The sequence below is a fragment of the Topomyia yanbarensis genome, chromosome 3 (assembly GCF_030247195.1).
Source record: "Topomyia yanbarensis strain Yona2022 chromosome 3, ASM3024719v1, whole genome shotgun sequence".
Lineage (NCBI taxonomy): Eukaryota > Metazoa > Arthropoda > Insecta > Diptera > Culicidae > Topomyia > Topomyia yanbarensis.
Window position 1 is genome coordinate 341,161,125 of NC_080672.1, and position 25,201 is coordinate 341,186,325.

The 25,201-nt window shown below is 36.2% G+C and overlaps 1 protein-coding gene across 2 annotated transcripts; it reads left to right on the top strand.

Annotated features, from left to right (window-relative positions):
• The first annotated feature begins 250 nt into the window (after positions 1 to 250).
• Positions 251 to 22,714, top strand: LOC131689340 (ninjurin-A-like). 2 transcript variants are annotated; one of them, XM_058974363.1, is made up of 4 exons: positions 251 to 376; positions 647 to 901; positions 21,811 to 22,104; positions 22,161 to 22,714. In XM_058974363.1, the coding sequence occupies exons 2-4, from the start codon at positions 683 to 685 to the stop codon at positions 22,533 to 22,535; spliced, it is 888 nt and encodes a 295-aa protein (XP_058830346.1). In that variant the 5' UTR covers positions 251 to 376; positions 647 to 682; the 3' UTR covers positions 22,536 to 22,714. The 2 variants fall into 2 exon arrangements, with proteins under 2 accessions (XP_058830346.1, XP_058830345.1); XM_058974362.1 differs by having other exon boundaries at positions 261 to 901.
• The last annotated feature ends 2,487 nt before the right edge of the window (positions 22,715 to 25,201 follow it).

Consider the following 25,201-nt stretch of genomic DNA (forward strand, 5'->3'; position numbering starts at 1 on the left):
GCTGTATCTCAGTAACCAAGAACAATTAAAAAGTTCTGAAAACGCCTTTGTAGTGAATTTCCTATCGAATATACACAAGATATCAGAACAGCGATGATCATAAAACACAAGTAGAATGTACCACAAAATTGAACGAGCACCGATGTTGAGACAGTCTAATGGTCACACAACCTACTATGCACTATACGGACTGGCCGCATGTTGTTGTAGTAGTAGTTCAAAAAATCCAGACGACTTCGCACAGTATAAACTTGATAGTTGGCAGCGGTATGCGCTTTATTTGTGTTTCGATCGTCATTCGTTCCAAACGGAAGCCGCCGTGGATCGTTGCCCTCCGCGCTGTCGATCGCCGCTGATCTGTGAATTCCCTCCAAGAGTAAGTGATATGTGTTATGTTGTCGGATCGAGTTTGAAATACGAGTCCGATTGCTGAATCAGATAATTCCCGGAGCTGCTCCCGTCTGCTAATAAGTGCAAAAAATCTTGACTTTTAAATTGATTAATTGTTTGAAGTTAAATGTGTGATCTGTCAACGATGATTGTGGAAGGTCACTGAAACCGGTTCCCGTGGATTTATCATCAGTGTGTCAGTGATGCAATGTTGAAGAAGTGATTCTGCTATTTCATTTGTTTATCACATAACAAGGTAACAGAAGTCTAAAACCGGTACTGAACATACAAAATGTCCAACCCTAACGACAGTGACAACAAACATGTTGAAATCACCATCGATGAAGACAAAAGTAATGAGCCGGGAACAAACCCAACGCCAGTTACCCCCGTCGTACCGGATGTGGTTAGCCAATCCAAGGAGGAAGTCCGGCCACCGAAGTCCAACAGCAACACCAGAGGTCGACAGCTGAAACCAGAAAGAGCGGGTAATCGCAGCAGATCAAACAGCGTAAGTTGCTAATGTTACCATATTAGTGCATCTTATCAGGGACCGTTGATCGTCACGAACTTTTCGTTAAGATTGGTTCCAACAATGCAGTTGCCGTGCGTGCAGTTGCAGCGGAACGATATGCAATTTAGAAGGGGAAGAAATCCGTCAAGCAAAACCAAATATGCAACGAACTGGGCATAATTAGCTTTTCAAATCGAATAGCAGCCGGTAAGGGGCAAATTTAAAATAATGTTTTTAAATTGGCTTTCACGGTGTCATTTTGCTGTTAACTTTAGTTATTATTACTTTCCATGAAAACAGTAGCGTGAGAACCAGACTACGTATTGGGCCAAACCCACATTTTTGCGTTGACTGAAATGCGAATTGGTGAACACAATCCAACAGTTCCGTTCAATTCAAGCACACGCGAGTACAACCTCGAACATTGATCCGCTGAACCGCATCACCTAGCCGGACGCTGCATTTGTTGGGCATCATCATGAAGCCACTGCTGAGGTGAGATTTTTAGAAAGTTACATCTCAATGCAACTGAAAATGAAAACGGACCCGCGGGTAAATGCGATTTTTTCGGGGCATCACCCAAGTGATGGCGTGATAGATTAGGGTGGTTCAATATTCGCATTTAAGGTTGAACAGAGAATGGGCAAAAATCGTAAACGGAAAAAGCAGTTTTTTTTCATACCGTGTGTTAGATCTTCATAAAAATCAATCAGCTGTACTGTAACAACATTCTACATAAGTTGATTGATTTTTACGAAGATTTAACACACGGTATGAAAAAAACGGCTATTTTCGTTATCGATTTTGCCGATTATCTGTTCCAGCTTAAGTCTGGCAAGCTTAAGCGATCATTTTTGAAATGTTTTTGAGAATTTATTATATTATTTGTGTAGTTTTCCATGCGGTCGATTTTTACAAAGTTTGTTTTGAGTGGTTTTTTCGACATATTTTTTTCATTTCTTATATTTTTAATTTAAAGAAAAAAAATGTTTGAACGGTTTTACGCAGCACAAAATGAAGGAACGATTAAAAATCTGCAGTGTACATCATTTCACTTGATATCCATAATAATCAGTTTGATAGCATCTGTCCATACATTTGAATGGCACCCTACATATAATAAAAACTTTTATGTGATGCCTGGCAACGCTCGGTGGGCGAAGAAAATCATTTTGATTGCTCTCGGACCGCTTGTGAGTCAAGTGAACGGCCTTAATTCCGGTTCCAGATAACGGAAAAATATGCATGTTTCATTTATCGAGAGTATATATGTTTATTTATTGTGCTGAATTCGCAAATGAGAAAGTTCTTGACTATATGATATATCATCTTTGAGTTTTTGACGGAGTGTTCAGCAGCCTTCAATACTAATAAATTTGAACGCATTTTATTCCGCTTTCAAAGAAGCAATTATAATTGCCAAAAATGTGGAGCTGATCTTCCAACTAATTTAGTCACATTCATTGAATAAGGACGTGAACATTCGGGTGCTCATTTGGCACCATTCTCGGTTGACACTTTTAGCACCTTTAAACACAGTTACGGAAAGTACAGTGGTCAGTTCCGACATGTGTTAATCAGATGAACCCTTTTTAGAAAACCGCCTAATGTAAAAATCTGAGATGCGATTGAACAGCGGTCTACCGTGTTAATTTGTGTCAAACAAAATTGTTCTATACAACAATTAGTGAATTTTCGGTTTTTTGCCATTAGTGACAAATCTGTCGTAGCAAAGTGATGTTTTAGGTCATTGTCTGTGTAGCTTCTAAGAAAACAAATGTTGAGAATCGTAAAACGCCTACCACTTTTCGTAAATTTTTGGTTCTATTATTTAGTTGATATTAGAACTTAAAAGATTTTTCTGAGTTACAAATATATGTGTGAATGCTTCTTTGGAACTAATGCAAATATTTACCATGATACAATTACATAGATATCATAGGTGAATTTTTAAAGTAAACTGGAAGTTATCGTTCTATGTAATAGTAGAGTTACTGTGCCATAATCTATCAAATCCGCTCTATTGATGCCACCTTTTAACGCCTTAGTTAGAACAGTATGTAATACTGGTAAAACAAAAAAGAAGCGCAATGGGTTCGACTTTTTTAATCGTTCAAGTATTAATATTTTAAATTTTTGCGCCAGATTCAATGTTGTACTTCTTCTTAGGAACGAAGTAAAAAATATCGATACATATTTGAGCGAAATCTTTTCGGTATATTTCGAGAAGTCGATGAAATAATAAGCTATGCCAACTAAATAAGTAAGTCCTATGTAAGATTTTTCACATAGGATCAAAACTGATCGTTTTATTTGTTTTATACATCAACATGTGGAAAAAGAAATAAAAGATACAAAAATTACGTCAGCCCTTTTGAAGTATTGATATTAAAATTGTACATCATTTGAAAATCATTAACCAACGGTGTTAACGTTTCGGCAAATACGTTAGTACACTGAGTGCGCGCCACTCAGAAAATCACGAGAAAGCGTTTTGAGCACCTGCGCCTAGTTACTCATTCAGTGAGCTATTCCATCGACTTTAGGAGGGCCATACACTAGAGATGGTCCGGTTCGGGTTTTTGGACCCGAAAACCGGACCCGACCCGAAACCCGTCGGGTTCTTTGAATTTGAACTTCTCCGGTTCGGGTCGGGTTCCGGGTTTTCAAATTTGAAATTCTCGGGTTCGGGTCGGATTCGTGTTATTGAAACTTTAAACTTTCGGGTTCGGGTTTTTCAAATTTGGAATTTTCTGATTCGGGTCGGGTTCAGGTTTTAAACAAATCAAACCCAACCATTTCTTGACGCTGCTTATGTCTATACATAACGGCCAGTCTTTTTGCAGTAAATAACTTTACTTCGTGATACGAATAAATGAAACATAACCGAACTAAAGATCGCTTGAATCGCTAGATTTCGTCATATTTCATATTCTATTTTTTATATATGTATAAAATCTCTCCTCTTTAAATTCGCAAACTGCCCGAATTAATTTTCTAAACGAACGCTTATGAGAGAGCATTCATCAATAAGTGTTGCACATATAAAATCTCCTTGCGATTTACTTTTCATAATAATCATCAATAAACCAAGTCAAAAGAAATTTGCCGGAAAATATTGGTTTAACTTTCCACTATGGAATATGAATTTCGACATACTTTGAAGCCGATACATAGAACACGATTAGTAATCTACGGGAATTGGAGTCAATACAAGATTATCGATTGATCCGCTTTTGATTGGACGTTTTGACAAGCAATTGAAAAGTTTTGAATGTGTCGCGAGTGCTCTGAATAGCAGTACTTTTAGATACGTATTGAATTAAAATTGTACATTAAGGGGTTATATACAAAGTTGTGGCGAAAAAGTGAGCTATGTTCGTGATTTTTTTTAAGCGCTTTATGCATTTTTTTTAAAGCGAAAGACAGATCGTTGGTAGTGCTTTCGAAGTTCGAAAAACAAGCTGAATTAAAAAAAATATTGAAGGTTGGCGGAAATATGGCCCATCCCCCGTAGCGAGTTTTTTTTGACAGAGGTTTGCGGTGAACGCTCCTCAAGCCGAACCGCTCAACTGAAATCAAAAAAGTAAAAAGATTATTGAAGCGAAATGTATTGTGGTGTACTTGAACGGATCAGTTTCCCAATAAAAAAAATCCCTGCAAAAAACATGTTAACCAAAAAATTGAGTTTTGTGGAGTTCAAAATTTTAAACAAAAATTCATGGCAAAAAATCAAAATTTTTTGGATGAAAAAGGAACCGTTCAAGTACACGAGAATGTGAATACAAGCAATTCAAAAAAAAAATTATGAAGATCGTATGAATAGTTTTTGCGATATCACGTTCACCGCAACGGTACTTTTCAAACAACTTAGTTCCGAGATAATTGCGTTTAAAGTTTTGTGTTAACTTCACACGCGGAAGAACCAGCCCGCTGCGAACGGCTGTAGTTTGAAATCTAGTGCTCTGATTTGGATTAAATTTTGCACAGATATTTTCAAAAGTATGTTCTTTCAGAATATTCAATAATTTTTATTTTTTTTATTTTTTGAGTTCCAACTTTGTATATAACCCCTTAAGGTTTAATTATGTATATTGTTAACAGAAACATGAATTAAAATGATAGTTAAATTTTAATGCAGCACGAATTGTATATACTTAGCGAAGTTGCAATCCACGAGATGCTTTTAAACCATTGACTACAAAGACCTTTGCAGCCCGAGGACAATTGCACAGTTCCCATGTAAGGTTTTACACCAACCGACATAACCTAACAAAATGAGCCGGATGAACTTCTTTTGACAATTCTCGGTGGTTTGCATGGGAGTTACGTGAGTTTGAATGCACATCTTGTGGAACTCAAAATTGAACTCACAAATTTTGTGGTACTTTGATGACATCATGGCGGCTCAAAATGAGCAACATTTGAAAAAGACACACCGTCTTATTTATTGTTTTTAAAAGCAGATATTTCAAGAAGTTTTATCCCAAAATTTATTTATTAAATTTAAGGCTTTGTTCCATGAGACTGAAACAGAAGACATAGTAGATTGCATTTTGATTAAAAAAAATTTAATATAAAATAAATCGATGTTGTAAGCGCCGAAAAACTTTGGATTTGAACGAACATCTCCCCAGACACCGAGTTCTACAAAAGAAGCCTTTCCGCCAGGTTTCTGACAGTCAGGTTTACCTAGGGTTACTAAATTGACTGAGAACAAATGAAGGACACGTTAAATCTCCACCGAGATGAATGATGTGGTACTGGCGCTAGATGCACTCACAGCGTTCGTAACATACGGTACAAAACACGATTTTTACTTAAAACTTCTACAAATCCGCTAATGACCTGAACTACCGCTCTACGCATAATTGTCCCATGTGTAATCTCATAGCACATGGGACAGTTATGCGTATAGCGGCAGTGAACAGAACTCACAGTATTTTGCTATCAATTTCTTAACATCGTGGAAATTCAAATTCATTAACCCCGATTTCGAACTCAGTTTTAAGACACATTTTCAACCAAATTGATATGAACTGGTCCTTAAATTGTTTGTTAGAGTTTAAATTTTCATTTTCTGGAAAATATTACCGTTTTTGACAGGGTTGGTCTGTGGGAATCGGTGCCGAATGAGGTCATGTTTGGCATCCATAGATGTATGCAGAATCATCATCATAAATCACTGATTTATTGACAGAATACTAATTATAATCACAAACAAAACTAAATTGAGAATGTATATTTTAAATTTGGACATGATATGACCGATCTTGGATGTCCCGGATTAAGTACCAGTTCATATAGATTTGGTTGAAAATGTGTCTTAAAACTGAGTTCGAAATCGGGGTCAATATGACCCGCTAACACCTTATTCGTCAGCAAAGTTGTGTATTTTGTCATAATAAAAATGTTTTTTGAATTTGGAATTACGAGATATTAGAAGCAGATTTAAAAGTTTGAATTTAAGGAGTTTGTCATAGAAAACGTCCCATAAATCGATAACTAAAAGCGACAGAGGAAAGATGATTTCCGTAGAATTTAAGGACACGTTTTTCTCTACAACTCTCTCGAAGATACTTATGCGCTACATCCCTTTTATTTTAAAGTTAGATTTTCTATAGCCTACTATGATGAATTTCATAAAAAAAGTAATATCACCAAAAGATGGCGCTTTTTATACACATTGTAGAACATATAAATGAGCAGAAATGGATACTTTTAGTTCCATCCAATTAATTTCCTTAAAAGCGTGTTTTGAATTACAACTGTTATGCGGTCGGGTGGAACACACAACGCACACAAGTACAGTTCCCGGTCGACAAGCTCGATAATCAAACCTGCTCAATGCAAACCCAAGAAATGTCATCGATAATTCTTGCCTTCAAGCTGGAATTAACTGCTACTAATACACCACCTCCGGTGGATTTTCAGCTATAATTGGGGCTGCGGTTCCAATGAAACACCTCGTATCCAGTACCGAACCTGACTGGAAAGCGTCATTCATCCACGTTTCGACGAAGACAAAGATGTCAAAACTCTTGTTGGAGACTGCAAGGCGATATTTCATCAAAGGTTGAGTTATTGCCACCAATATTTTGATAGTATTGCAGCAGCTTGTCCTGTCGTTGAGCAAGGCTGAAAATCGAAAAGCTTTGAGGCATGGTAGATCTCACAGATGCATTGTACTTCCCTGTGGTAGGTTTGTGAAAGCCCCCTCTGTAGATGCGTAGATATATAAGCTATAACGAAAAGGGTAAAATGTTGTTTTTATGTTACATATTTTATTTCATGCTTGATGAATACAGGCCTTGCCTGTGCTCTTGGTATTTGACCTCTGATCGCATTCTCGTCTGCGATTAATTAACCAATCTAAACATTGTATGGAGATTTGAAAATTTTCCAGCTTTTTGAATTTTATATGAAATTGGGGGTGGGCTGCACCTAAAATTGTGCCACGATTGGGTTAAAAAATTCACTATCTTTTTTTGAGCTCTAATAAGTTTCAATTAACGCACGTTTCATAAAGAATTTATAAAATGTTTCCGTTTCCGAAACATTAAAACTTACACCTTAAATGATGTTTTGTAGACATTTAGATAAAACGTAGTTCAAATAGATTTTATTTGTTTATACTGTGTGGGATTACTACTGTTTTATTCTTCAGAATTTTACACGTTCAATAAGTTACATTTTATGGAAATTGATTGAAGAATAATAGAGATATATGCATGAGAAAATGATAAATTTTAATATGACTGACAAAAATCCCTATAGCCTCAACTTCTCGTATTCGAACTAAGGTCAAAAGGGTTCCGTTCGATTTCTGAGATTTTTTCACATTAGAAAAACTACAAAATATGTATGATTTGCCACACGGAGCAGAAAAATCATTAAAAATAGGGTATCTTTCAAGAAACAAATATATCTTCATTCAAATACTAAGATTATTTCCTTTCAAAAGAGGTATAAATTGTAATTTTCTGATTGCTACTTCAAAAGTTATAGCAGTTAATGTATTTTTCCTTTATATTTTCCCATAGTACCAATTTCAAAAAAATTCAAGCGAAGTGGGCGGGGGTCTCAAATTGTCCAAATGATGTGAAATTTGGCATCTGAGCTTACTTTGACTTTTGTCACAATATGAGGGGGGCCTTTGAGAATTAAAAAAAATTTTTTTTTGCAATGCCCCATTGTATACCAAGAAGACAGAAAGTTGGTGTCTTCCACAAAGTTGTAGGAAAAGCTTATGGAGTAATTCGTCTGAAGAAGTCAATGGAGCTATCTATCTTCGTTGAAAAGTTATTGGTGGCGTCCTCGATCTGATGAAATTGGGAACTAATATTTTTATGAATTCAAATTTTTCGGAACATGCATACTAGAGTCTGTATACAATATAGAGTCCCGTACAGAGGAATGCGCAACACTGCGTAGAATACAGACTATTTATTTTTTTCTGGCAACCGGAATATTTGCTATAACTTTGAGTGACTTTGATCAAATCACAAAATAAATTCATACTGAATAAAAAATTAAGCAACTTTATCGTGACAAACGGAACATCCCAGCGAAAACCATTTCAAACATTATTTCATCTGATTTATTGAATACTATTTAATCAATGAATAACGTGTTTAAATTTATTTAAAGAATTTGAGTCAACGCAGGACTCAGGTTCTTTTAAGCGGATTTTTCTCGGATGAACTTGACACTCGAATAGAACAGTAACTAAACCATGTCACTGTGATAGAACAATAATAACCATTTGCAGTGAAGTCCAATGTTATACTACGTTCACACTACAGAGTTAAAACACGTTATAATAATTAGAAACAAGAAAAACATCATCAAGATAGCGTTAAAACGCGTTTTAACTCGTAGTGTGAACGTAGTATTATACTATAATACCAAAACAATACTTTTACAGTAACTAGGGTTCGCTATGAGTTGATTTTTATTTTTTTTAAAGTTATTTAACAAATCATTTTGTTCCACGCATTTAATATTCAATGCTAATTTACTGAATCATTGTTTGTTGGAAAATAAAATTAATTGTTACTTGAAATTTTAGTGTAAATTTATTGCAAGAATACAGCTTGAATAACATCCAACTGATCTTCAATTTAAAGATAACTTGAAATTGCTTTCTTTATCATAGTTCATATCTGGAATTCCTTCATCATCTTATAAGTTGGACTATATAAAATGGTTAATGAACCTAACCGAATGTATCCGTAAATCAAACAAATCAAATCAGATCAGATCAAAAAGAGTATAATGAACAGATGGAAGAAGTAAACCAGGTGGTACCAAATATAGTCTTGGTCTAAAATGTCTTCCTGTTTTCAGATGGATCTTGTGGAGTTGGAGTATTCTGAAGATTTTTGACGATAGCGTGTTCGATAACTCAGAACGTAATCTAGTGTACCATATTGAAGGATACATTCTTAAGAGGGCTGGATGTTGTTAGCTAGAATCAAAACATTTCGAAAGGAAACAAAGTTCATTTTGTACCGTCAAATTGGCGGCCAGGTGGTGAAATCGTTAGAATTCAACGGGGTGCTGGAGCGTTGCCAGAAAATTTTTATTTCCCAGATTAAATTTTAGGAAACTTCCCAGTTAAACCCAGCCGGAATGGATGGCTAATTCGTATTCCGGTTCCAGTGACACAACCGATCGTAGAGCGTTTTTGTAACGTTCCGTTTGTGAATTTATCAACTATACAAAAAAGGGAAAATAAGCCTGATAGTCGTTCAATGGCACTGTAGAGGTTCGGTGAATCAATTAAAATATGCATTCATCACGTTCTTGTTAACTTGCTGATTTTTGTAAGCAATATAAGTAATAAGAAAAGGTAAATATATAAACAAATAGGGTAAATGTACTATAATTCGCCCCCCTAAAACATTTGTTTGCGGAAAAACTTTAAATTTCAACTATTTTGAATTGCTCTAACTAATTTTATTTTATCATTCTCATCACGTATCATATAGTATCCAATAATCCTGAATAAAAGTGATTTAAAACATTAAATTAACGAAAAAATAACAATATTCTAAATCAAGATGTGTTTCAATTTTCGTCCCCCTAAATTTAATCTTCGCCCCCCTCTTGCTCTATTCTTCGCCCCCGTGCGCCCACGCACAATTTCACGACTTCTATCATGCTACAATATCACAGAATTGGTAATAGTGAAAAGATTAGACAAATCCAGATTATATTTTCAAAAACTATCAAACAAATAATACGTTAACTTACAAGCTCTTGTATTTATAGTCTTGTTATGTTGTGTTGTGTTGCGAAACGAGCGAGAAGCACTCCAAGTCCGTTCGTTCGCTAGCGTGTACGAATAGCACAGCCCATGATCGCATATTTGTCCCGTCTTCTATGGGATTTCTTATCTTTATGGGACTGATTTGCGATCATGGGCAGAGCATGCCTAGCGCTCTTCATCGTTCGCGCCCGGATGAAGCAAAATCTCGAGCGGGAATGCTCGCGAGAAACCCAAGCTTTCATCTAGTATGTAGGGCATATCCAGGAAGTTTTTCTCGCAGAGTCTCGTGTGATTTGTTATCTCGCAAGCGTGAAATGCGTTGAAGAGCACACGCGAGAGTGGATGCACGAAGAGCATGGACTAATAATGGCATATTCGTTTTTGACAGTGCACTACACCGGTGTAGTCGGTGCTACACTCATTCAAACTTGGGTGTAATCAGTTTATCTTTTTCTTTACACTACACCGGTGTAGCACCAAGAAAAAACGAAAACGCTATAAGAGTGTTCTCGATATTTCGCGCGGACAAGGAAGGCGATGTACGCGCCAATGAACGAGAATAGCAACGTGCAAAAACGAACAAACCATTCGTTAACTAAATAGCATTACTAGAAAAATACTCTAAATGCTAGAAAAATCAAGACACCCCAAGGCTTCTCCCCACATTTTCGTAACTGCACAGGATTAAAAATTTATTTGCTTCCGGTTTTGCAGCAGATGCAATGGATACATAAATTAATATGTCAAGCATGTGTTTTAAAAATCATTTTGGAATTATCAACTGATATTCTTTATGTAAATCATGAATGAAACAGATATATTTTTTGGTAGTTGACTTGGAGCAACAATTTCAATTTCTTTCAAATATTTCGAATATGCCCAAAATGACTACAGATGTTCACTTAAATTAAAAGGATATATGTGTAGATACAAAAATCGAAACAATAACTATTCTTTTGTCTTTCTTATCGTTATACGCAAAACTACTCCATGTGCAATGGAATACCCAATACACATGAGACAATTATACGTAGAGTGGCAGTATAAGTTCTTAAGAATGTTTTTCCAAATTATTATAAATATCCAAGCAGTAGAACCAACATTATAGCGTATTTCACTATACCCTAATGAGGTCCCGGGTATATACTAAAAACTTTGCACGTGATTATCTCGAAATCATGTTTTTCCAAAAATGTCTTTGCTGTGACTACGATTGCCGAAAAGGTTTTCAACCGATGTCAAATTTCTTTTTTTAAATTGTTTGTAATTTAACTGTCGTGTCCTTGAATGATTCCATTTTTTCGTCAAAATTTTCATATCAATGTTATGAATTTCTTAAAAAAAATCTCAGTGATAATAGAAAAATAATTCATTTTTTGGAAAAATCGTCCCCGTTCGCAAAAATAAAAAATTACAATGCATAGTTCAAGGACACCACAAGTGCCTGTACTTATGATTTTTTTTTGTTTTTATGTTTTCAATTGAGCTGTTATACAACAATCGTAGTCACGGCAAATCTCTTAGAGAAAACGCGCTTTTGTGGAAATGGTTATAACTTCGACAATTAGGGTGGATGTACCAATAATCGAATACTCAAGGAAAACTTTTGCTAAAAATCGATTAATAGACCTATTGGCAATGTTAATACATTAAACGAAAGCTTTCAATCCCTACTTCATAGGAAAAATATAAAGATTGTTTAGTAACCAATTTATGTATTCAAAACCGCTTGTACCACTATAGGGACACATGTACCAACCCAAGCAGCACTTGTAACAAGCGACGACAGCGATTAGTTGCATAAGCAAAGACTTTTACACGTGCGCTTTTTGGGTTGCTAAACCAGCGCAATAATGGTTGCCATATACCTTTATGTAACGAATTATGTTGCTGAAACTGTTAGTCAACAACTGGTGTTGCTTGGGAATAGTGGTGCAATCGCTAATATCTGGTCCTATTGTTGTCTTATGGGACTCGCAACTATAGGTACACTATGTCAACTATAGGTGCAAGGGAGCACCTATTCAAAAATCAAAGAACATCAATTTTTTAAAAGTTTTTTGAACAAATGAATCGATAAAAAAATATTTGTTGATGGTTGGTACCTTAGGCGTATAACCCACTACTGAAACTATTGGTGCACCTCAACTATAGGAGCACCCACCCTATTAATATTTATTCATGTTCACAAGTGGGTTTTGCAGAATAGACATTGTACTACGCTAGACGTATATTAAGTATTCGATATAAATATGGCTACATACCTTCATAAAATTTCAATTTTTTTCCTTTCGTCCTGCACCTCAATATATATAACCCCTCAATCACTGACAGAAACTCCGTTGTATTTGTTTTCAATAAGGCTTTCCAAACGAATTAATTTAATTAATTAAACTATGAAAAAATGAATGGAGAGGTTGTATTTTGATAGGTTTTGTTTTCTTTACAGAGAAAACCTATAAACCTGCTCGGTGCTGTTTAGAATCCGAATATCATGAATATGTATTCGTAAAACACCAAACATTACGTTTGTAAAAGGTATTCTAATTATTTTTGATATAGTTTAATTGAATTGTTAATAACATATTTTAGAAATCGAAAACAACTGCGCGGGATTCAAAGATAAATTGCAGAATCTTACTGTCTTCACTGCAACTGAATAGGTAGAGAGCAGACTTGGGGCGCTCTTATTTTTCCAGTATAAAAAGAGGTACTTTCATTTAGTTACCAAGTAGTTTATCCGTTTTTACTCGGTTTAGAGATGTTGACTTTAGAAAGAGTGAATAGCTCTGTAAATAGCGAAAAGCGAAGCGAAAACAGGTTATGATATTTTAGAAATTTGTCTATTTCAGCCGTCTATATTACTTTCTAGAACATTGACGGTCTTTCACAAACAAATCCCTGTATCTCAAAAACTAAAAGTTTCCGAAAGAAATCTTCCTGGTAAGTTTTTCTGCAACTTTATTGAAGTAAGTATTTTTCTATCTAAATTATTGAAGAAAATAAATTTCGTAACACACTATTAAGGAGATTAGTCAACGATCCGATGTGATTGAAAGAAGGATCGGGGAAATTTCCTCAAAGACATCACATAGCTACAATCAATAGTCTACTTTGGGACAACTGTGGAACGGGGCGAAGATAGAAACCCACACGATGAAAAGAACGCTATATGCGATTTCGCCAGGGGCGAAGATTAGAATCGAGTTTCATCTTGCGTTAATTTTCGCCACTTTTTAAAATTGTTCAAACTTAATTAAATAAAGGTAATAATCGCGGATGTGCGTTGACATGTATTCCTGCAATGCTCAAAAACATTACTATCGAAAATTCTAACGCTTACTCACAAAATTTATATAACTTTCCCCGCGATGAAAAATTGTCACCATTTTTAGTTTTCAGGAAAATAAGTGGTCTACAGGTATTACTTTATTTACGATTAAAAGTACGTTATGAAATATTTTTGTTTAAATTAGGGCAGTTTGCACATTTTATTCGTCTTAGTTTGTTTTTCAATAATAGTCGAAAGCGGAGGTCCAGATCGTAAAGCAGATAGAATTATTTGTAATTGTTCTACAAGGGGGGCGAAAATTAGGGAGGGGGCGAAGAATGATACTTCTACCCTAGTTTCTCACTCCTATTATTGTAATATTTTTCCCGCCAATAACAATACGCCCCTTACGTGCACGCATGAGGGCATAGCTAAAGAAGTATGTTTGTTTACTTTGCACGATTGGTAGCCGGTGACATGTTCGACTGGTAGATTTGGCTTCATTCTGTGCGAGCCTTTATATAAGTAAACAACGCCTTTGATGCATACTGTTTAGCTAAAGCCAACCATTTTTTGACAAAACAAATAAGTTCGTGGATATCAGCCTCTGACCACCATGCGAGGCAAGTTGCCGCGCGAAACAAACTCAAACGCCACTTCGTTTAAAATTCAATATATTTAAGTCTATTTAAGTCTGATCGCTTTGCAGTATTCGACAAAGTTGTCTCCCTGGTCGTGACAATCTGGTGTAAACCGTGCTACCCAGCGGTGAAAACACGACCAGGTGGGCTTTCTCCATTTAAATTGTCAAAAACGTTTAACCGGACGTCTCCATCTTGGTTTTCAGAATGGTGGCAAAAATCGATCTTTGATGGTATCTACTCGTAAAGCCGGTTCCGAAAATACCCATATTGATTAGGTTATAGAGAAATATAAGCATTTGTCACAAGAATGGTTTGCCGACAACCGACCATGTTTGAGTGCCGACAACCGAGTTTAGTAATCGTTTTGAAAACCGAATAAAAAAAATTGTGGCGAACATTTCGGTGGCATTTCGTAATTATTGTATGCGCATACTTTTTCGATCGATCAGCCTCTTTCTATAACACTAAGCGAATTATCAAAAAAAAAACTTTTAAGCAGATTTTCACTTCTTCAAAAAATCTTTTGGTTGTAGTTCAGAATATACGAATCTATTTGCTTCAGCAATCGGCACAAAAAGAACGTGCTAATATAACACACAAATAATATTTGTCTGAATGACCGTGTCTGCTTTCTGTCAAAAATTACGCCGGCAACCGACCACTTTCCCCTACTATTTCAAAATATGTGATCTACCAAATTTTTTTTTTTTGGAAATGGTGTTTGAAAATTGTGTATAAAAACGATAAGGTTTCGAGTATGAATTTAATGCCAGTACGTATTTTTGATGTTTTCTTTCTCGTATATTTAAGGTTCTCACTCCTAGAATAGATAATTTTCGTGAAAACATAGAAATTCATCGAAAATTAACCAAACTCCCTACGATATGTCAAATGACTCATCGTCGCGCCAACTGCTTGCAGACACGGTGCTTGGATCGTACAATAGCTCTGAGTTCAACATATACGACTGCGATCCGAATGAATAAACGAAAGAAACCCTAATCCGTTTAAAATATACGAAGCTAACATTGTTGAAATGGGTTTACTGAAGTCCGAATCTATTCTTATTTTACTTTTCTACTTGCGTGTTGATGTATGCACGAAAGAGAAAGCATAATGAGAGAGACAGCGATAAGTAAGCTTTGAAAGACGCCCGAGCCAGTCTTACGATAAAACAAATTTATCTAAAAATGTACAGATTTTTTTAAAAATTTTATCGGTACAGATTCTGTATGGTACATATTACAGATTTTTATGGTTACGTACAGAATGGTACAGATTTTTAGAGGTAAAATTGTACATCAGATTTGTTAAACAAATATATCTTATAATGACAGGGGTGGATCCGGAGGGAGGGTCTTGTGGGCCCGAACTCGCAAACCTCCCTCCCCCCGCGAATTTTCATCGCGTTGAGATATTTTAAATTAGTTTCAAACTTAAAATCATTGCTTCAAATTCTTCACTGATTTTCATTAAATGATGTTATTACTCATTACGTATTGCACAAAATCGAAAGGGTAAGGGGGTGCGTCGTGCACGTAAGATTCGCGATTGTGTAGCGAGCAATATTCCAATGCACGAGAACTATTACCCCCCCCCCCCCCCCCTATTACTATCAACTTATTTACTCTCTTTTCAATCACCCCTAGCCGCACAGTTTTCAACTAATTGGATACCCAATTACTCTAAATTGTAGGTCTAAGCAAGCACAACAATTTTGCCAAAGAAAGTAAGGCGCTAAATGTTAACGTAGACGAAATATTCTGCCACAGCCCCAATTAATCAAAATCCCATAAGCTATGGGATTCCTATTAAGCGGATTCCTTTTTCACGCCCCCAGTTATTTGCGTTATAGGAGACACGACTGTATCATGCATTATCCAATCATTGCAGTCAACATGTTGAAGCTATTTATGTCAATAGTTTGATGCTATTTACACTGACATCGACACAGGCCCGTAGCCAGGATTTTTTTTCGGGAGGGGCTTAAAAAAATTGTATAAAGCTTTTAATTCTGACAATTTGATACAGTTACTAGAAACTAAATTAAATTTTGAAAAGCTCATTATGAAATCAATTTCAAATCTAAGACAATCCTAAAAATATTTTCATTGTCACAAGAAAGGTTATAGTACTTACTCTCGTTACAACAAAGTATATTCTAGAGTTCACAGTATTTATGCGCTAACCGAATATGACAATGCTTGACGGTGCTGGAAAACACTAGGTATTCCAAGCTACACCTTTAAAAGGCGTAGAAGATGCTAAACCGAAATGAGTAGAAAAATATCCATAAAATGTTCGAACGAAGAGAATGTCGAAATTCGCACAAAATCTTCTGATTTAGCAAGCGATTTGTAGATGCGCAGAGACGGTTCAACTTCTATTTTCTTTGACTTGCGTTCTGCGAGTATTACCAGTTCTAAGGCATCATGCTAACACAATTTTTTGATATATTCTATTTAAATGAAGCTATTTTCAAGACTAGCCTTGGTTTGGTAGATTAGAGCCCCAGTTAGGAAGGATTTTTGGTAATCAATAGGATCAAAATATAAATTTAAATGATTAAATCAACTGAAGGAAACTGCCCACAATTTAATTTATTAAAGAAAATTGTCCACAAATCGAATGAAAACACTGATTACTAATATCTTCTAATTTTCCTTCAAGTCGCCAGTCGCAGTGCATGTTTCGTTCACCGTGCAGTTCAAAAATCACGAAATTTAAGGAACTAGCTCCCTGAATCCATCGGAGAGATCCAGATCCCAAATCCTCTCGTTTCATTGAAACATTCCAACTAAAGTTGAATCAAAATTTTAAATACACGGTAAGTTGATCATATAACGTGCACTGGTGCCAAACAAATGTCCTCAACTACTTATTCTCGTTTTGTTGCTAATAGCAAATACAAATATGTAATTTGTATTTGCTAATAGTTTTATAATATTTCTAAATTGTGACGTATTTAAATAGGTATTTTTACGGTGACTATGAGAGCGGTTTTCATTTTGATAAAAAAACAGGGTTTGAAGTCACGTCAAATCCACCTAAACGCACGGTAACTGGTGACTTGAGGGTACGTTAAATTTGTTAAATGTATTACCAAAAGAACTAGAAGGTTTATCTTCTGACGTCGCAAAAAAGCAGAAGCAAAAAAATCGCTACGCTATAGCAGGCTATAGGCACCAGTGAATCAAGCTAGCTATTGTTCTATATCAGTGCACATACAAATTGTATCGTTGCCCCCGGCTGCGGAGTGATATGAGTTTGCCAAATGAAGCAAAAGTGCCTGTGCTACGGGATAACACGAACAGTTCAGGAAGTGGAACAATTAGTTAAAGTGAAAATGGAGCTTAATCTCGCTGAAGTTACCTACATTCAGCTACATCACGTAAAAAACTGTGTTTTGATCACGTTTAGAAGCTTAGCACAGGCCGAAAACTTCATTGCAAAGAACAACATGCAACACGAGGTCGAATTTAATAACACCAGAATCAAGATCCCCGTGCATATGGAAAACGACATGGTGGACGTGCGTATCCATGATTTGGCCCCGCGCACGAAGGAAGATTTCATCAAACGAATCATGTCACAAACGAAGAAGTAGAATCTATTACGAATGACAGCTAGATAAATTTTTTCACCGGCATTCCCAACGGCGTTCGTATTGTGAGAATGCGAGTGACTAAACCAATACCGACTATCGAATGCAAATCACCGAAGGATGGCGTGACCCATAAGCAAACAACGCTAATCACATATCCCGGGTAGACCCCAACATGCCAATTCTGTAACTATACAGCCTACTACGGAAAAACATGCGCCGAAGCAACTAGTCAAAACTCATCTACTACAGCCAACTCTAACAAGCAGCCACCGATACCTTCAGATAAACCTAAAACAACGATCCAAGTACACAATAATGCAGGTCCAAGGACCACGACAACCGCTCCCAAACCAACAACTAGCATCGCCAATAAAGAAGCAAATACCGATGAAGACGGATATACAACAGCGACCCATAAGAACAAGAAACAAATAAGAACCTCTGATCGTGAACAGCAAGAAAGCAGTACCGATGACGACATGGACGGGAACGATAACGCGAGAGAAAGCAGGCTGAATGACCCCCAAGCGGCCTCACCGCCAAGGAAAAAGATCTCAACATGCAGCAGCAAACTGCGTCAACAAGATCTGGCAGACCGACATTCTTAGAATTTTTTTTTATTTTTACTTATTGTAAAAAATAAAAGACCCGCGGCTCAGTTGTGCTAACGCATTGAGTCGTTTCAAATAAAACTTTAGATTGAAAAAAAGAACTAGATATTATAAATATGAACAAGCTCAATAATTTCAGCATCTCTTTATTCCGACACATGGACGGGTATACATCGCATTTACTTCACCTCTGCCGAAGAGTAACGTAGATGTAAGGCCAACTTTCTTTGATGATTTCTGTTGTTCTATAGTTGAGTGCCTAGAAAATATAGAACAGCTGCTCTAGGGTCGATTTCAATTTATTTACTATTTTTTCGTGATCTCTGCTCATCTCTCATTTTATTCCATAACGAACACAAATAAAACGAAAACATGAAATCGAAACATTAATCCCAACTTATTGACTGTAGACTCAACTAGTTGCAACATTTTAGTCGCTCTCCGTGATAGGCTACTGATGTTTGTTCACTGTATCGTCACGTCGTTTTTAGACTTACATGGACATTAATTGGAAACCATCGAATGAGACAGAAATGTTGCTGCTTACAACATTAAGTTTATTATGATTGATTGACTAATATGTGGTTTAGCATCAATTGACATCCGTTGAAAAGTAAGGATAAAATCACAACAGATAGTCCTACCGCTACTATGTACGTTTCTCTATGTCAACAACATTAGTAATATACGACGGTATACAATTCGTGGGTTGATGAACACCTCAGAAAAACCGCTGTTTTACCACGTTTTGGCTTGTTTATTTTTTGGAATTTTTCTTGCTTATTGTTCGATTGCTTAAAATATCACTACTTTGCGGACTAATAATGTTTAAATACGGAACGCATTCTCCGCATAAAATGAAATTGAGTGTCAACAGAAATACTATTGCATTAAAATGACGCGAAAACAAAAACTGTCTTCTCGACTATATTGTCATCAACTAACGGAAATGTTTTTGTCTAGCACGCTTGAGTGAGATGCCTGATGTTTCTATTAAGCGTGCAGTGCACTAACCTATTACAGAAATTCAATTTGCTTATGCTTTAACTAACTTTATTCTGGCTAATATATAACATAATATCTGAGTTTTGTTAGACACAACCACTAGCGATAAAGTTCTCATTTTGGGACAGTTTTTGAGCTCACTTTTCTATAAAACTTCTGCATTTTTATTATATATTTCGTTTATTTTATTCGGTTCAATGCATTAGCTAAATGAAGCCTTGTGTCTTCAATATATTTCCATGATGTGAACAGTGAAAGTGATAAAACGTAAATGGTTGTCCTACAGATCTCGTGCGAACAACTAGCAATTGCGTGTGAAGAACTATTTACTAGGCTGCGAAATATTTTTCCTAACCAACAGTGTCGCGGTGGTTGTTCATTTATATCTCGTACACTTCCTTATCATCATAGTGGTTACTGCCATGTCCATGTTCGCGAATTTCTGACGGGTCACGAGTGTCGATTTCCTCAATGATGGTGCCGACCGTTGATTTTGAGATACTAGACGCAGTTTTTGCCGTCAATATTATCCGAACAGCAGCCAAAATTTGGCAACTGGTTGTTTTTTCAGGAAATGGTTTTGGAGACTATGTATATGCAAAGATATAAGATCGATCTTATGCGAAAAGACCGGAAGTCAATAGCCTCCGTATTTGGCTGGAGCACTACTTCTTGCTTCTGCGACTCAATCATTCGACAGATCCCCACAGCAAGAATTAAAGTAACAGTTTCTTTTGCTCTTCCGACGAGTCACACAATATGAAGGGAACTGTTTTATCACACTCAGCATACTGAGTAGATATCCTGACCGCTGTCTTCGGTGGTTCGAAATATCAATCTTCCTCACAATTCTCGCATTAATTTGTTGAAACCAAACAAGACACAATTTTTTTTAAGAGTCACCGAAAAACATGTTGTTTCATAAACTTATTTTTGAAAATTTTCGGGGGGGGGGCTTTAGCCCCCTAGCCCCCCCTCTGGCTACGTGCCTGGATCGACAATTCTCAGACCAATCGCCTTGGACTATTCATATTTTTAAATTAGCTCAACGATCTTAATTTTACCGTTAAATGTTTGAAAGAATTGTTCGTAGACGACTTAAACTAATAGTTCTTCAGTACATTTGCCCGACTGTCCCTTATTTACAGGACGGCCAAAAAGCGTCTACTAAGAATATCAGATTTTCGTGCACCCGAATATCAATATCGGCAGAATTTTCAATATCGGAAGAAGTACGACAAAACATTATTCGACCTACGTAATAGTATCAATTGAGTCAGACAAGATACACTATTTAATTTTGCGGAATTTTCTGTGAGAATTGTATCACTGAGAACTGACAATATATGTGAAGTTTTCAAATTGTTTAAGAAAAATGACTGGTTTTAGTTGTGATTCACAAATTGGAAGCGGTAACAAATTGTACTTGCGGTAACAAGTTTTTGATCTACGGAAAGTAAGTACAATACTCGCGCTGCAATTTCATTATATGTAATCAAAAGTCGCAAATATAAGTGCGGTCTACCGGATGGCGAAAAACCGATAAAGACACTAAGGAAGGTCAAACAGTAGTAATCGAAATCTATTAAAATCTATTAACAAAAGGGTAAAATGAAAGTAAAGTTTTTTGTTGTACACACCTAGAAAAAATAGTGTAAATTTACGTCTCCTGACTCTGACATATACACTGACATACCCTGACATAGCATCAAATATGAATGACTTTTAAGTTTGATTTTAATTTTACATGTCGTTGAATTTCGTAAATCACGTAATTTTACTGCACATACAGCGTTTGTTCTGAATGGCAGTAAGTGTAATTATATGTCACTGCGCATGTAATGTATAGGTTTCATGTAAAACTAAAAGGGAGCGCGGTTATATTTCGCCATTTCGTGAATTACGATTTGTTAAATTCTGTCATGCTTGCAATAACGTCAACGATAAAATTCATATTTTGTTGGTGTGTATTTATGAAATTTAATTCTCGTGTTAAAACAGTATCACCAATTTGTAACGTGCAATCAGCCGGTACTACGATCGACAAGCAAGTTTCCAGGAATCTGTGAACGGAATTCATTTCCAAACTTTTGTACAATAATAATTCATGTTCGCGATCTTAAATTCTATGGTGGTTTGTACTTATTTTTGTTTGAGTTTGTTTTGGTTCCTTTTGACTGAAAAAATCTTTTTTTGGGTTAGCTTGTGTAGCATATTCAAATTTGCGGAGACAATTGTTTTCGGGAATTACGTGAATACCAAGGTAATGTAAAAGGAGGGTATCGATTATTAAGATCTTCTCTTTAAGACTATATGAACGCTCGATGTACTCAAACATTTTTATATTCGCCCGTTCAGTGATACCATCTAGCGAAACGTGCATTGACGTACAAAAAAGCATCTTTGTCAGCATTTATGATCAACCCGGTACTCATCCATTGCATTGTTTGCGAGACTCCCCATCTAATAATATATCATTTTTTATTACCTTCAGCGATCACCTAACCGTCGGCTAAGGCGTGATACAGTGGCCTCCCAGAACGATGCCGTTCCATTGCTCCCATCGGAGGAGGGTCTACTGCCGAGACAGAAACCACCGATAGCTGGCCCTGAAATGGATGATGATGGACCCGATGGGGATCGCAATTATGGCTCGAACGATGATCGAGGAATTGATGATGGATTTTTGGGCGATGGACAGACAGGTCGAAGGACACCAGGCCGGAGAAATAGTATTCCCACACCATTTCCATACAGTCCCGAGTATGGACCCGACTTACCACCTGGGGTAGACAACAGATGCGGTTTTTTATTGATGTGATTAATCAGCTATAATTTTTACAGGTCATTACAACAACAACCGGAACGCGAGTCATCCCAGATCTGAACGTCTATCAGCAGAAAAAGAGTCTCGCACAAGGAATGATGGATTTGGCGTTACTTTCGGCCAATGCCAATCAGCTGCGATACGTTCTAGAATCCAATGTGCGGCATCCGTACTTCTACGTCAGCTTGATTTTCATCTCAACCAGTATAATCTGCCAGGTGGCTGTCGGAATTGGACTCATTTGGAAAAGTCGGTACAATATTAAAAATCAGGATGATTTTTGTAAGGCCGATCGAATAAACAATATGGTGACGATCGGAATTTTTATCATAACGCTTGTCAATGTGCTTATATCGGCATTTGGAGTAGCAGATACTCCTAAAGCTGGGTAACGGAAGATCTGAAGTGGAGTCTCATTATTAGGATTAGGAATTGGAACATTATGACAGATTTCTGAACTATATTTTATTGTTTGAATTGCATTTAGTCACTATTTTTTGATGATCATCAATCATGTTGTATGACAAAAAATTCTCACATGCTACCTTTTTATAAGGTTCCGCGAAATTCAGGATGAAAGTTTTTTTTCGCAAAAAGAAATCCCAACCATTCAATCCGACAAGATCTATGAACAACTATAACGACGACGATCAAAAACACCAATCACTTTCAGACCGGGCACTTCTGTCGGTCGAGAATCCAGGTTCAACGGTAACTCGGCCTTGTAACAGTTGGCCTGCGTTTCCGAAACTGGTCCGAGAGTGGTACTGTGTGTACGACTTGTGGTTAACGACTTCGCACTTCGAGTGGAGTCTACGACTTTTTGCAGTTCAAAATTTAGCACGTCCTTAAGCCACTTAAGGCTGGACTTCGCCGAATTTTTACTCATTGATCCCTTTTTCGGCGTGGGGAAGCCTTTTTATCCTCTCCGTGCTCCGAGTTTAAAGTTTGAATTGCAGCATACTTTAAATTATAATTGGAAATTAATTTTTGCCACAATTCTTGTTTATTGCTACATCTTTCAAATCTGGCAAAAGTCGAATGTAGCCGATGGTAGGAACGACGGCCACTTTGTTTTTAATGTGAAGAGATGGCTTTTTGGTCACGGTTTTTTATGACAATATCTATATTTCGTCTAATACCAACGTTTCGAAGGTCTACAAGGCCTTCATCTTCAGGGCAAAACTTTTTACACAAATTACTTACAACGGTAACAGTATTATCTTAGTCAAGTTATTTTGGATATTTAAACAGCAAACACAGAACACAGTCGAATGTAGCTGAAGAAATTCTTTATCCAGTGTATCATTAGTCCGGTCTTACTTAACACCGACCATATTGTAGTATATAGCGTAGTAGGCGAAAACATTGTTTACAAATATGTATGGGTTGGTGCCCCGATAAAAAGTTTATCTACTTTATAGATCGGATTGGTTGCATGCATAACCTATACATTGTATAATATTACTTTTCATCATATAAACAAATTAAAAAAATGTAAATAAACTATTTGACACATAATATGAACAATGAAGTACATAATTAGGGTATATAAATAAATGAATATGGAATAAATAACTCGAAATAAATAAATCAATAACAAGCAAATAAATAAATAAATACTGACGGACACCAGCCGACGATTTCGACGAATTGTTGACGATTGTCAGATTGATTGTCAAAGTTAATTTGACATGAAATTTTGGCGTTCAGATACCTTTTAGTTGGACAACGGTTCAACTAGTGGAGGTCCAACTAAAAAGAACAATTTTCTCAATTGTACTTTTTAGTTGGACCTGCGCTAGTTGAACCATTGTCCAACTAAAAAGTATCTGAACGCCAAAATCTCATGTCAAATTTGCTTTGACAATAAATCTGACAATATTTAGAGATGTAAATAGATGCACTGCCTTTGGAGAATTTTTGCCTCTTCTTTGGAGAATTTTTGAAATTTGTCAGTCGGTCTAACTAGCGAATCAAATTCGTTAGTTGGACAAGGCTGTGGCCAGACCAGCGAATCACGACTGTATAAGCCATCTGTCAAAATTCACTTTGAAGGGGAATTCCGGATAAATCGTTATTTGCCGAACACAGTTCACAGCAGTTAACGAAAAAGAAATTTTTTCTTTATTGTTTAATATCATCAGCTGTGATTGGCGAGTAACGGATTGTCCAGAATTTCCTCTAGAAGTGAATTTTGACAGATAGCTTATACTCATTAATCATATGTTTATCGAGAAATGATATGTGTTAATACATTTATTTTTTGATTGGAGTAATTCAATAATCCGTGAAATCGCAAACTATTGAAACAACCAAAATATGATTCAATCATCAGACTCTATGATTGAATACTATTTTGATTGTTTTCGTATAGCTTTCAAATGGTTTACAATATCGCCTTGATGTCAAAAGGAAACTTGCAGGAAATTTTATGGGCTTTCCGTTGATGGAGAAACGCGAATAACTTATGAAATGGTCGTAATAAAATAAAATAATTGTGTTGGTTAAACAAAATTTAAAATATCTCGAGAACATTTCAGAAAATTTTTATTATGAGAATTTTGATTTAAAATGGCGATTAGGATCATATTCAAAAAGAAAACTGTATTTCCGGGTGCAAATAGTAAAAATTATGAAACTATGTCAAAAGTTGATGTTAGGAAAACTTTTTTTATTGAAAGCTCATCCATGATCTAAATACACTGAACATTTGTTTGCGTCTTTAAAACTTTATCGTTAGTTATGTTACTTTACGCTCGTTCAGACATGCCGTAGACTCAGGTGATTCGCATTTCTAATGCCAAAAGATTCTGACTTCTACGGTAGCAGACAAAGGGTTAAGTCGACGGTAAACTCTAAGCTTGCTCATATGACCCTTTCCACGCTTTTCTAAAACTTTCTTCCTTCAACCCCTTGCTTTCCCTTGAGTACTATGGCTCTTAATATTGAAAAATGTGCTTCATTTTCCAGTCCCTTGCTAATTGAATGTCGTTAAAAACATAAAAAAGAAAAATTGACTCACTTTTAGTCGTTAACAAAAATTATCGTTAGATTT

Excerpts from the sequence above, each read along its gene's own strand:
- LOC131689340 (XM_058974363.1), top strand. The coding sequence starts at position 683 with ATGTCCAACCCTAACGACAGTGACAACAAACATGTTGAAATCACCATC. Across the intron at positions 902-21,810 it reads ATCGCAGCAGATCAAACAGC|CGATCACCTAACCGTCGGCT; the intron begins GTAAGTTGCTAA and ends TATTACCTTCAG. Across the intron at positions 22,105-22,160 it reads GACCCGACTTACCACCTGGG|GTCATTACAACAACAACCGG; the intron begins GTAGACAACAGA and ends TAATTTTTACAG.